The following is a 14,725-nucleotide window of genomic DNA, read 5'->3' as shown; positions in this document are numbered from 1 at the left end:
ACTTCTGTTCCAAGGTTAGAATATCTTCCCTTTGATACAGTTTCTCAGCAATGGTATTTATCTGGTCTATCTTTAAAATGTCAAATGCCTACAAAAAAAATCCCCAATATGTTCCATCAACTGGACTTTTAACTAAGACTGGTTTCTGTGTAACCTTTTCAGTGAGAAACCAATCTGAAGTCCTTGCTCTCATCAGCCTTTCTTCAGCTCTGAGAGCCAGGATCTTCAGCAGATTGATCTTTTAATGCACTGCTCTGTTCAAATGTTTTCCTGGCTCAGAAATTCCCCGTGAGTGGGTGCAGGGAGCTGCAGAGACCCTGAGGACACGGCTTGGAGATCAAGAACCCCAGAATCCCTGACTGGTTTGGGTGGGAAGGACCTTAAAGCCCATCTCGTTCCACACCTCCCACTGTCCCAGGCTGCTCCCAGCCCCAATGGCGAACCTGGCCTTGGGCACTGCCAGGGATCCAGGGACAGCCCCAGCTGCTCTGGGAATTCCATCCCAGCCCCTCCCCACCCTGCCAGGGAACAATTTCTAATTCCCAATCTCCCATCCATCCCTGCCCTCTGGCAGTGGGAAGCCATTCCCTGTGTCCTGTCCCTCCATCCCTGGTAAATATTGTCTCTCCATGATTGCTTTTTCACAAAGGAAGGTGAAATTCCCCCTCTATGGAGCCATTCCAGACCCACTTGGACCCTGCCCTGGCAGGGGTTGCACTGGGTGATTTCCAGAGGTCCCTTCCAACCCCAGCTATTCTGGGAACTTCCAGGGTACTGGTGAAAGAGCTCCTCCATCATTTTACCACACAACATCAGCAACAATCACAATCCCAGAATTCTGAAGTGGGAAAAGAGCCCCAGGGCCATCAAATCCAACCTGTGACTGAGCACCACCATGCCCAGTGAACAGATCCTGCTACTTTGGCATGAACAGGATGGACAGCAAGTCTGGAGCTGCTCCTGGTTCGGATGTCACCACTGCCACCACTCAGCCCAGAGCCTCTCCTCCAGCTCAGGAAAATCTGCCTTCATTCCAGAGCTCAAACTGCACATTTCCTCCTCTTTTTGCTGTGTTTTGGTGACAGAATTCCATTGATGATGATTTGGTTCCTTCCTGAGCCTGGGGGTTCTGACCTACTTTGCTGATTCAGCTCTGTATTTCCATCCCCTGATATTTACATTTTAATAACCCCACGCTCACCCAGGTACTTTAAATAATGCTCTGTAACAACTGAGCTAATTATTGATCAAATAAAAGGCTCCTGATGCTCACCTGGGGTTTATGTATTCATAATATTGCTCTTTTTTCCACTTTATAGTTCTCATAGAAAAGAAAATGGTTTGGATGAATTAACTTCATTTTATGAAGAAAACTCAGGGTTTTTGAGGGGCTGGGAAGAGAGGGAAGCCACCAGGACAAGAAAAAGCTGCTTATTTTCAGCATAACTGGAAGCAGGACAAATATTTTTGAACATAAAAACCTGCACTAAAGGAAAAAGGGTTACAACTCCTGCTCTCTCTCCAACTACAAATACAAATCCTATTTAATAAGAAATAGAATTCACAGCAGGTAAGACCCCTAAAAAATTCCCATCCACTGATGGAAAGGAAACAGTCTGAGCTCAGCCTGAGATTCTCCACATGGCAGAACATTTACAGGCATTTTTTGTCAACTAAACCACATGTGTCTCAAATAAAAATATTTTTTACCAAGTAAAAAGTGGAAAAAAAATCAGCTAGTCCCAGAAATAACCTCCCTGATCTCAGACAATATTTCATCTCAGGATGACAGCAGAATCACAGATTTTGATTTTACAGAATCACAGCAGAGTCTGGGCTGGAAGGGATCTTAAAGCAAGAAATACCTCTTTGAAGAGACATTCCTTAATAAATCTAAACTCTCTATTCTGCAGAGAGGTAAAGGACTGGTTTTATTGCACTCCACCTCATCTTTTTGAAGACTTTTGAGGCCAAATATGACCATTATAATAATCTAAACCTGCCACCTACATAACACAGACCATAAAGTTTCCTCCAGCACTTCCAGCCCTGAGCTTCCAACTCCTGCTTGAGCAAGAGCAGAGGCTGAAGGAAGATTTAAGGGTCTCCAGTGGTGAAAAAGAAACCACAGCTTAAGTTTTCCCTTTTTCTTGCCTTTTTTTTTTTTTTTTTTTTTTTTAAAGAAAAAGCTTTTCATTTCTGCCTGGCTGAATTTAGTCTCAGTTCAAAATCACTACTTTGTGATTAAACAGAATCTTCTGCAAAAGGAGGTGTAGTTTTCACCTCCAGCTCTGGGTTTAAAAGCAAAGACTCCTGGATTTCAGTTCTACTGGCTGAGTCAAATGAGAGTGGCACCAAAAATTGCTGGGTTAAAAAATTGGAAAAATCATAGCAAAACAAATAGAAAGAAAGTTTAGTTTACTCTCTGTAGTTTCCTTTACTCACAGGGTTAACAATGCTCTGCCAATAAACCTCCACACCTTAATGAATATTATTTAAAATAAGCTCTGAGCTTTAGAGATGCAGGTGCAAAAAGAGGCTGAAAACTGGAACAGGCAAAGAGCTCAAACCTTGCCCAGCACAGGCATAAAGAAGAATTACACAAATTCAAGACAAACTGGGAAGTCCAAACATGAAAATTCCACAAAAGAAAGACCCTGAGTTGCTTTTCAGCCCTTTACCTGCACCTAATTTGGGAATGCTCTGCTGTCAGTGCCCATCCATGTAAATGCTCCAAGATCCCAAAGGAATCTGAGTGGGAAGCAGCCCTTCCCATGCAGTGATCCTATTGCCAGCAGTTTGCAGCTGGACTTTGCCTTCCCCCTCTCAAAACAGCAGCTCTGAGCTTCAGAGATGCCAGAGCAGGTGCAAAAAGAGGCTGAAAACTGGAACAGGGCAAAGAGCTCAATCCTTGCCCAGCACAGGCAGAAAGAAGAATTACACAAATTCAAGACAAACTGAGAACCCCAAACATTAAAATTCCACAAAGGAAAGGTCCTGGCATTGTTCTGGTGGGGCTGGAGGAAGAAGAGAAGCTGAAAAGGATCCAAGCTTGGGTGGGAGCTGCCTGGAGCAGCCCAGGGGGGCAGTGGGGATGGGTGGTCACTGACTGCTGGAGCTCAGCCAGGAGTTGGGTGTCCCCTCCCAGCCCTGCCTGGCCATATGGCAGTGGCACTTTCAGGTTATTACAGACTTATCTCCTCAGCTATAAACTCCCTTCTATTATGCTTTAATTAACTTGGGTTGTTGCCTTAGTCAGGCTACCCAATGACTCTGAGAAGACAAATTTCAATTATTATTGCTTATTTAACAACTAAGGGCATCTTTAAGGTTAAAATGTTTTGCATAAAAGGGAAAAGGGAAAGTGAGCAGACCTCTAAGTAAAAGCTACTTCAAGAAACAAAATCAGCACATCTGGAAGATTTAACACTGAAAGTTCCTTTCCTAAGAAAGCCTTTTTATATTCTTTTTCTTCTTTCCTTACCAGATTTTAGTAATGTCTTATCACTACTAATTTTACTGCTTTCCTTTAATTGCCTTCAGTCCACTGTCTCATGTTTGTAAGCACTCAACAGCTCCAGCTGTACTCCTGTGCATGTCACAGTGCCTAAATAATTATTTTCTATTAAATCTGTAATGCCAAACACATTTTGTTCACATCTCACAAGTCCATTTAATGAGCAATAACAGGAAAAAAACCCCAAACACAAGCTGAGCCATCTTATGAAGAGATAAAACAAATGAAACTCACCACAACATCCGACCTCATCTTGCCAAAAGTCTTGATTAAATGGGCATAGTGGTAATCCTCCATTTGCCTCAGGATGGCTGTCATGCAGGCCACAAAACTCCCCTGGCAAAAAGCAAAGGAAAGGAATCCATTATTTAGGATAATGCAACATAATACTGGCTATCAAAACATAATATTGCTAGAGAGAACCACGGAATGCAGTGGAGATAATTCTAGCATTAAAATTCATTAATGGATATGCAAAATTCTGTCAAGGAAACAAAAAAAAAAAACCCATCTCAAAAAGTTTCCAGTTTCCAATTTCATGGGTTTATCACTGAAGCTTTTGTGACATATTCTTCCTCTAAAAATTGCTCAGACATTAAAGTGTCTGCAAGGTAATAAACAGCACTCCTAAAAATATCACACAATATCAGCATTTGCATTTGGAAAGTCAATATTCTGCTCAAGGAAGAAATCTTTTCAAAATTATCATCTTGAGCACTGAGCTAAACCAACCCCAAGTTTTCATTTCGCTGCGTGGTATTTTCAGATACAGCGATGCTTAAAAAACCACCGCCAAAATCCAGTGAATACCACCAAATCAGAAGAGCAGCAACATCCAGATCTCTCTCAAAGCACAGAAAGAGTAAAAAATTACCAAAAGAAAGTTTAGATTTTCCTTCTGGTGGGTGAAAGTGTTGCAGTAACAATCCAATCCATTCTCAAGGCTCCTAGGTGTAGTAAAACCCCATAAATGGGAGCTTCTTGTCCAATCCCCCTCTCTGCCTATCTGCTAAAAGCCTGTTCATGATGTCCACATCTTTTCTTTGGTCTTTAATGCAGGAGAAAAAACATTAAAAACTGGCACAAATCCCATCAGAATGACTTAGAAAAGAAGTGATTCTTTCTGTGGTTTGATAGAACTGCAAATCCTCCTTTCTGTGCTGTTTCCCAGGTTATTCCATGCCACAGCCCAGAAAAACACTCAGGAATTTTCTCTTCATAAAGGCACAGAGACTTTATTGTTACCTTTAAGATCAGAATTAATTTCAATTTTAATTCTTTATTTCCACATCAGTCCAAGTAATTGAGATTAAACCTGAAAGGACACTGGGTCACCTGCATGTGCTCTGAGCCCTCTTATTTACAGAATTTACAGGTTAACCTTAAATTCCAACTGATCAGCATTCCTGGATTTGCTTTTTTCCTGTAACTGAGCTGAGATCCAAACTCCTACAGGGCTGGTTTTATCCACGTGGGAATATTGGATTTTCCAGAGGATGCCAAGGTACTTGATGGGAGCTCTGTGGCACCTGCAAACTCCATGAATATGGAAGGAAAGTCCACCTGAGCTGCTGTTCTGGGACATCAAAAGAACTTTCTAACAAGAACAGAATCTGGGGCTCTACAAAGACAACATCTCCTACTATGAAATGGAAATAAGACAGGACCATCTCAAAAATCCAAACATTAATTGTCAAATCAGTGCCTAACGAGCTCCTGGCACAGCAAACACTGGGCTTGATAGGAGCCAATAGGAGAGCTGGTTAAAAACCTGGAATGGCTGCTGGAGTTAAAAATAAATACAAGAAGCAAATAGGAATGGAACACAAACAGGAGGGGATTCTGTAGTGCTGTAGGTTTTAGTTAGAATGACAGAAACTTGTTAAATTTTGTAATTTCAGCTCAGGCTGAGCCCCCAAACTGGTTCTGAGCAGACTGGGTGATGGTCTTTAAGCAGTTATCAACACTTCTTCCTGTTTCCCTGCATAAAAATAATGATTCATGCTCATCCTGGTGTTCATCTTGGTAATAAAACCCTTCCTTTGACACAGAACTGCTCTTTGAAGCCAACATTGCATCACACACACACATCTCTGCTCCAACACTGATCTGCAGATCCCCACCTGCAAACCACTGCTCAAGGCCCTAGGAAGGAAAATCTATTTAATATTAGGAGGAAAGAACAACTACCAGTCATCATTTCCTTTGTGAGGTATCACTTGCAGCCAGCACACTCTTAATTACAGTGCTAATAAAGGTTTGCAATTATTTAGAGGTAATATTTGTACTCTAGGTGTTTTTAATATGCTCTAACTAGTTAGCAATAGCTAACAACATGATTAGATTTTAATCTTAAGTTGATTTTTAATCTTTAGTTGTATTTGGAGATCATTGTCATCATCTACAGACCAGCACTGGAAGCAATATATAGAAAAAAGGTACCTAATTCTCTAAAAAATCAATTTCAATTTGAGCCATAGGAATAATTGCAAAGCTGTGTTTACCCAGCCAGTCCTGCAAGGAGTTTCCATTGTGCTGGGCATTTCTCAGCTATTTATTCACTGAAATAGTGGCAGGCTTTACCCTGGAACTTTCCCTATTGCAAAGCTCAGAAATGAGCTGGTCACACAGACAGGAAGATCATGAAAGAATATCCACCAGAGAAGCATTTTGCCAGCAGGTTGCTGCAATTCCTGCCTCTCCTGGAATGTTTCTTCCCAAACCAGGGCCAGTGAGGATCCCCCTGGGCCGGCAGGGTTGGAAAGTGCCCAGCAGGAAAGGCCCTGGGGGTGCTGAGGGGTTGGAATGAGCCCAGCTGTGCCCAGCTGTGCCAGAGGCCACTGGCACCTGGATTGGAGCAGGAATTGTGTGACCACAGGCAGCAGGAGCTGTCCCCTGTCCCCCAATTCCTGAAGCTTTTCCCAGGAGCATCACACCAGGAAGGGCAGGAGAAAGACCCAAAGCAGAATCCCCCCCTAAGGCACAGAAATTTCTCTCTATGCAGAACAGTGTCCCTTGTGCTGGCACTGCTGAGAGACCTCAAACCCCAGGGACAGTTTGGATTCCAACACCAAGGCATCTCTATTTTCTTTGGAAATGATTCCTGATTATTTAAAAACAGATTTTATATTTAAAAAAATGAATATGCTATTCCAAACTGTGAAATTATTTCTGATTTCTGTAAAATTCAGTTCTGAGGGAAAACTTGAAGAGGCACAGGAATGCTCCAAAATTACTTATTTTCCTAAATTGCCTTTAAAATAAAACACTCAGTGTTCAAATGGCTCTTGAACAGGAACAAGAAAGGAAATTTTAGTTTTAAATAATCCCCACAAGTAATATTAACACTGAGAAATTCCAGAATGAGAAGAGAATTCCCTGCAGGAGAGACCACACATGCCAGCACTTGTCTCCCTCAGGGATAAAAGATCCTGTTTTAAACAGGCCTGTCCATTTTCTCCCAGTGAAATATTTAAATTGAAATATTAAGCTCTTTATGTATAGTGAGAAAATCTAGAGAAATCAAACCTACATTCAGCTAAGTGATGTCTTACTACAATGTCCCTGTTAACATGGTCAGGAATAGATGAAAAAGTCTAAGTTTCATTTATTCTTTCCATTAAATTTTCCCTATGTGGCCTTAAAAGACTACACAGCTAAATAAATAAATGGATGATTATATAATAAAAAAAACCAAAAAAACCAAAATCACTTGAATTAATTCACTACATTTTGGCTTTCAGAACATTTCCACAGAATTTAGTTTGTTGGAAAGGATTTAAGTCCCTCACAAAGAAAAAAAAATTAAATTTTTTCTCTCCTTATATCTTGTATTCTCTCTATATTAGCAACAAATAAAGAACTAAAAATCAATTGTTATCAACTCTAGAAGCCACTCATTAAATTGCCACTGCTTACAGACTCACAAGATAAAAATCCAACTTTAAAATGTCCCAAATTTCATCTTTTTACCATGTGAAAATGTAAAATCCAATTTGTCTGCCCACAAGCTTGCTCACTTCAATAGTAATATTTTATGTAATTTGTAGTATAAAGGTATTACAAAACCCTGCATGAGTAAGGCAGAGGACCTTCCATCATTCCTTCTCTTCAAGAATGTTTTATATTATAAAATAGATAAATGATATGGATGGAAGTTTCAGCTTCCAGGGCATCCTGAAAGGAGTTTGATTCCTGAAGCTCTTCCCAGGAGCATCACACCAGGAAGGGCAGGAGGAAGACCCAAAACGAAGCAGAATCCCCCCCAAGGCACAGAAATTTCTCTCTTATGTACAACAATTCATCCATGTATTTCTCACAACATTAAAACAAACATTTCTTTTCTCATAATAGAAAATCCCACAGTAAATTCAGCAGCACCTTCAGAGACAAATTATTTCGTGGCCACAGCAGCAGGAAAAAAACAAGCGCAAAACATTTCCATTTATCACATTTTTTACTGAATACACAGAATATTCCATTTCCTTAGGCCAAACCCTGCCTTTTATCAAGAGAATAAAACATGTGAGCCTTTTTCCTTGCAGGAACAGAAGTTCACACCTGCAATAGTGGCAGTGATAAATATCTGGGCAGTCTCCTGCTGCCACAAACATTCATTTGAAGCATCTTTTTGCCAATCAAGATGCAGTAAGGTATTTTCAGTGACAAACTTTGCTTCCAGAGCTCCTGGAAAAGATGTGAAACCTCCTTTACCTGATGTGACTTAAGGAGTTCAGAGCCTCCCTAAGCAGCAAAACTGATTTTAGGTCAAGTCAGGGAAAGACCATGCAGAATGCAGAGCTCTGACATGGGAGTTTGGAGGTGAAAATCAGTTTGTTTAGTCTTCAAACCTTGTTTTACCTTAAGAAGTACTTTACAGATCCTGATTTGATCTCTGACAATCCCATCTCAGTCAATAGAAAACTTGTTTTAAAAGGAAAACTTTTCCAGCACTGAGTCCCTGCAGGAGTGGATGCAGGGAAAGCCCCTTGGGAAGGAAAGCAAATGGGTTTTCACAAAGATCACAACCAGAAGCCAGCCCTGACTGTGGCCCTGGCATCTGAAGGAGCTGACAAGAAAGATGGAGAGGGAATATTGACCCAGGGAATGGCTTCCACTGCCAGAGGGCAGGGATGGATGGGACACTGGGAATGGGGAATCCTTCCCTGGGAGGGTGGGAGGGGCTGGGATGGAATTCCCAGAGAATCCCCTGGATCCCTGGAAGTGTCCAAGGCCAGGTTGGACATTGGGGCTTGGAGCAGCCTGGGATGGTGGGGTGGGATGGGACAGGATGGGATGGGATGGGATGGGATGGGATCAATGGGATGGGATGGGATGGGATGGGATGGGATGGGATGGGATGGGATGGGATGGGATGGGATGGGATGGGATCAATGGGATGGGATGGGATGGGATGGGATGGGATCAATGGGATGGGATGGGATCAATGGGATGGGATGGGATGGGATCAATGGGATGGGATCAATGGGATGGGATGGGATGGGATGGGATGGGATGGGATGGGATGGGATGGGATGGGATGGGATGGGATGGGATGGGATGGGATCAATGGGATGGGATGGGATGGGATGGGATGGGATGGGATGGGATCAATGGGATGGGATCAATGGGATGGGATGGGATGGGATGGGATGGGATGGGATGGGATGGGATGGGATGGGATGGGATGGGATCAATGGGATGGGATGGGATGGGATGGGATGGGATGGGATGGGATGGGATGGGATGGGATGGGATGGGATCAATGGGATGGGATGGGATGGGATCAATGGGATGGGATCAATGGGATGGGATGGGATGGGATGGGATGCAACGGGGATGAGGATGGGATGCGATAGGATGCCATGGGTTTGGATGCCATGGGTTTGGATGCCATGGGTTTGGATGCCATGGGATGCCACAGGCTTTGAGGTTTTTCCAACCACTCCACAATTCTGTGCTTCCAAGATTGCAGCAGCTCCACTGAAATTCACTTTGCACAAGGTTTATTTGTTAGGAAGTTGATGGTAACACAGTGGGAATAGACAAAAAAAGTTCCCTGATTCAAAAGTGCTTTGCACCAACTTCTGTAAAAAGCAGGCAAAAAAATTAATGAGATGTTTTAGCAACACCATTTATCATGTTTCTAAGGCTCTTTTGCAAAAAAAAAAAGTCCATTTTAACCAAAAAATGTTTCTCTTTTAAAAGCTCCATGCAGTGTCAGTATTGAACAGTGCCCTTCAATGGAACCCACAGTGCTCAGGAGTTCTCAAGGTCAGTACATTTATTTCTGGTTTTCTAAATGCATTTGCCTTTCCTCATGGTTTTTTTTCCTCCCTCTGCTACACTAAACATTATTTCACTGAAAATCTACAGAACTGCCCTCAATAAATCTGTTTCAGGTATCTTGGTTTACACATCTATTAATGCTGATAATAAAATTATAAATGTAGTCATAAAATACAGAAAACAACTGAATTTATGGGAATGGCCAGTACTCAAACAGTAAAAAATAAAAAGGAAAACCCATTAAAAAAATGTTTTTAAAGTAATTTTGCAAAAATGCAGCACTGAATATGGGAATATAACCCTGGTGCCAGGGCCTCACCACCCTCACAGGGAAGAATTTCTCCCTAATATCCAATCTAAATCTCCTCTCCTTCATTCTGACGTCATTCCCTGTTTTCCTCTCACTTCATGCCCTTATAGATATTTCCTTCAAAAAGTCACTGAGGAGGAACAATAAAACCAAAGCTATGACAATGAGAAACCCTCTTTTATTTATCAAACACAATTAATGTTGGAAGCTGTGTAAAAAACTTTGACATAGACCAGGAAAAAGAATTAAAGGAAAATATAAACCTAAAAAGGAAATGATAATTGGAGCAAAGTGGCATTCCCAGTTACGAATGCACTGCAGTCCCAGTAATTGGGATAGCCCACAGATATTTGGGATATTGTCTCTGCAGCACTGAGCTACCACTGTGACAAATTATGGGAACAAGAGAAAGAGAAATGATCTTTTAAATGATAATCTTCACACCAGACAGGTGATGCTGCCAGATGAATACACTCCTAAAAGCAACAGCCATTTTGAAGACAAATGATCCCACTTTTGGTGCTTCTCATCCTCCTGTTTTAATGTAAATTATTTAGCAACTGCTTTATTGAGGGGCTCAGCGAGCATGAGAGATAAGAAATGTGTGCAATCCAAATTTAATTGATGAAACCACGCAGTTCAGAGATGCCTGGATTAAAAAGCTCCTTGCAGAAGGAGGTCTTTGGGGAAGTTTTTGCATTTTGCAATTAATTCCTACCTTTGGTTCACTCAGCACATCAACCATCACACCATACCCCGGGGGCTGTTCCCTTCCCCAGGTTTTGGGACACAACACAGTGGATATGGGAAGGTTTATGGGATGCAGGCTCTGATGTGGTGCTGTTCTCAGCTCTCTGAGCTGCAGAAGGTGACCCAGTCCTTGCAGACAGGAATTACTGCCAGGCTTTCATCAGTGGGGAAAATAAAGGGGAGGGCTCTCTCCATATTTGCATGATATCAAAATGAAATCCCCAGTACAGGCAATGTTCTCATTCCCTCCTCCCCAAAGAACAGGAAAAGCGATGAAATCCACAAAGACTGATAAGAGGCTGGTCCTTTGTTCTGACTTCAGCTCAGTTTTCTGTGATATTTTATGTTACAGCAGCAAATTAATGCTATTTACACAAATGCATGTATCAATAATGGTAAATAAGAGAAATACAATTTCCAGACAGGTCACATTTCAAGTGAGAATTTCTGTTCTAATATTGACAGATAAGAGGAGCTGAACAGATTAATACCCAATAGCAGCAAACAGGGGATTTCAAAGGAGTGAAATTGCTCTTCTCTGCCTCCAGGAGTGTTCTCACCTTACCTGGCTCTTCCCTTGGAATTTGCCTCCCAAATCACTCCTTCCACCCCAGCCATGGGCAGGGACACCTTCACTGTCCCAGGCTGCTCCAACCCTGTCCAGCCTGGCCTTGGACACTGCCAAGGATCCAGGGGCAGCCACAGCTGCTCTGGGAATTCCATCCCAGCCAGGAATTCCTAATTCCCAATATCCCATCCATCCCTGCCCTCTGACAGTGGGAGCCATTCCCTGTGTCCTGTCCCTCCATGCCTTGTCCCCAGTCCCTCTCCAACTCTCCTGGAGCACCTTCAGCCTTTTCTCCCAGTTGAATCCCAAATTCCCAGCCTGGCTCCAGAGCAGAGCAGAGGAGTTTTATCCTTGTCCCACGTGCACAAGCTGCCTCTTTGCACCATTTTACTTTACCTGTACCTCATGCAGGTTGTTCAATTTTAAAAACATGTGCAAGGTTTGCAAGGAGCAGAGGAAAATTTCCACAGCATTTCCCTTTTCCAACAGAGATTCATCAGCTCAGGTTTCTGTATTTTCCAGGAGCTGTCTGCAGGTGTTTGGAGAAGCAGCCATATCTGCATTTTACACCCTCTCAAGGAACACAGACCTGTTTAATACTTTGCATTTAATTAAAGGGAGCTGTAAAGGCCTCATCTGCAGAACCTGAACATGAGAGTATGTGGGCTGAGTCTCCAAGAATGACCCAATTCTTCCCTAACATTATTAAATTTGAATTTTGTTTCTTATTAAACTCGCAACAACTCAGAAGACTTTGGGGGATTCTCTCAGACAACCCAGTGCTAAACAATGTGCAGTCTCCAGAAGAGCTTCAAAGGTGCCTCATGAAAAGAACATGAAATCAATCTCTAAGCTGCAATCTAAGCAAAAGTAGATGAACTTTTCTATTGTGGAAAAGTGAATTAATTAAACCCTCTTTTATTATGATTTGGGACGATGACCAAAGCGTTCAGCAGAGTAAGCTCCAACAGGATGCTGCTGATAAAAGGCTCTTTATCCTGATCCTGCCTGAACTCAGCAGAAATCCAACCCCAACAGGACAAAAGGAGACCATCAATGAAGTAAAGGACAAACTGCCTGAGGTAAATGAACCAGTGTGGACCCAGGAATTTCCTGTCACACACCAGTTTTTTGCTTTTATATTGATTTTGAACCAGTAACATATTTGGAAGTTAAGAAACAAGCTGAATATGTTAAACACATCTCATTCCCTTCTCCATTCCATGGAAAAGCCAAGATCCCAGACTGGTTTGGGCTGGAAGTGATGCCTCAGGTTTGGCTTTTCTGTGTTTCACATTCTGGGCTGCTTTAGTGTGTGGGGCTGGGCTCACATCAGGGGATGCTGAGCTCTGTGCACAGAGCAGGGAGACAAAACAATTCCTGCTCCAGCTGGCACCAAGGACAAATGAGCCAAATCTCAGGCCAGGAGCACAAACCCCGTGGGCTGGAGAGAGAAAAACAAGCAGGGTGGGACTGCAGGGGCTGAAGCTGGGATGGGACAATGAACTGCAAGGTGCAAATGGAGCAGAGCTGATCCCAGGGAGAGACCCCGTGCCCGGTCGGGCATTTTGGGGCCGTTTTGGTTCATCTTGGGTGCAGCCCTGGCTGGGCTCTGGTGCTGCCCAAGGTGGATCCATGGAGGATCCTTTGGATAAATCCCTGCTTTATTCTGGAACTCTGTCTGGTCTCTCTTCTAGGGCAGCCTGCACAGGGCATCAGAGGGGACTTCAAGGCTCATCCCATCCCACCCCTGCCACGGGCAGGGACACTTTCCACTGTCCCAGCTCCCTCCAAGCCCTGTCCAACCTGGCCTTGGACACTTCCAGGAATCTCCTCCTGAAGGAAAGAATGGAATATTGCTCAGGAAGCTCTGCTGCTTCCAGATGAAGCTAATTCAGGTTTCTCTGCACTTGCAAGTCAACCAAAAGCCACCTAGAATATTTTAGGAGAATAACTTATTTATTTTCTCACTAAACCAAAGGTGTTAAACATGTTTTGACAATTTTCCTCATGACAGCCAGCACACTCCATGTATTCCAGCAACAACAAAACATTTTGAAGTGCTGGTTTTCCACCACCAAAATAAATCGTGACCTATAACTGAATTTTATTTTCCTCCCCAACTTTGTTCTGGCAGAAATCAGAAGGGAAAGAAGTAAATCCCTTCCAAATAAGGAGTCGTTTATCACATTCTAACAACAACACTCCCACATTAAGAACAGGATTAGAGATGGATCTTCAGCTCTGGAATTGCTTTCCCCTACCTACAGCAAGCGGGCAACAAAAGCAACTTAAGTTGAGAGATGTTTTTAATTACACATCCACACTTAAATGAGAACTAATCTCTCCTTGGAAAAAGCAATTAAATCCAAACCAAGATTAAAATCAGTGGTTTAAAACATGCCAAAGTGAAAATCAGCTCCTGGGCTGCAGGGGCAAGACAGGGAATGTTCCTGGGAAGGGGCTGGTTTGATCCAAGGGCTCAGCTCACCCTTCTACACCATTCCAAGAAAATGCATGGATATCCCATGATTCACATCCCTTTCTTCCATATTTTTCCTCCCATATGGGCACTAACAACAGGACTAAGCAGAATCTCTTTTCCAGGCTCTGATGTTCAGCTTCATGCCCAGAGTCACCCAGGATTTCCCATGCCAGCCTTGGAGATCCAGGAATCTGTTCCAAGGTGAAGTAAAATCAAACCAGCAAAGCAGCTTTAAGATGGATTCAAAATATAAACTAAATACTAAGGAAAAAATAAAAAACCCTAAAATCAGTGCACAGGCTACTGCAAAACCTCAATGGAATGGTAGAGAGTGGAACTATATTTTCTTTAAGGCCCCTCCCAGTTAATATCATAGAATTCAAATATCTCTGTATGTTACAGCACTACTTAGCTATACTAAAAATACAAAATAATGGGAAAAGAAAAATAGCAAAACATCCCAATTAATCTCAGGGCCCATCTTTCAATCTCAAAACACGAGATGTTTTTCTTACTCGTGTAATTTCCGTGCACTTAAAACCATCCCAACTAATTTTTTGGGGGGAATAACATTTGAAACCCCAGCAGAAAATTAACCAACCCTGAGTTATGGCAGAGCCCACAACACTCATCCTACTCTTGATGGCAAAAATGGGACTTGTAACTTCTCTCAATATGGCTGAAAAATACTCATCATCTGTTGGGGAGGTAAATTTAAGCATTATTTTAAAAATGCTTTAGAAATACCTCAGAAAAGCTACTTAGAGCAAGACAAAATGTTTTTCAGAGCCAAGGAAACAGCTCTGA

The 14,725-nt window shown here is 42.5% G+C and overlaps 1 protein-coding gene across 4 annotated transcripts in view; it reads right to left on the bottom strand.

Annotated features, from left to right (window-relative positions):
- DOCK1 (dedicator of cytokinesis 1) overlaps window positions 1–14,725 on the bottom strand; it is a 273,196-nt gene that overhangs the window by 116,454 nt on the left and 142,017 nt on the right. For all 4 annotated transcript variants that reach the window (XM_084210278.1, XM_084210275.1, XM_084210277.1 and 1 more), the window contains exon 28: window positions 3,752–3,853. In XM_084210278.1, coding sequence (XP_084066404.1) covers window positions 3,752–3,853 — 102 coding nt within the window. The remainder of the gene's footprint in view (window positions 1–3,751; window positions 3,854–14,725) is intronic.

The sequence above is a fragment of the Fringilla coelebs genome (assembly GCF_963513975.1).
Source record: "Fringilla coelebs genome assembly, chromosome: 8".
Lineage (NCBI taxonomy): Eukaryota > Metazoa > Chordata > Aves > Passeriformes > Fringillidae > Fringilla > Fringilla coelebs.
This window is presented reverse-complemented; position numbering and strand designations above follow the sequence as displayed.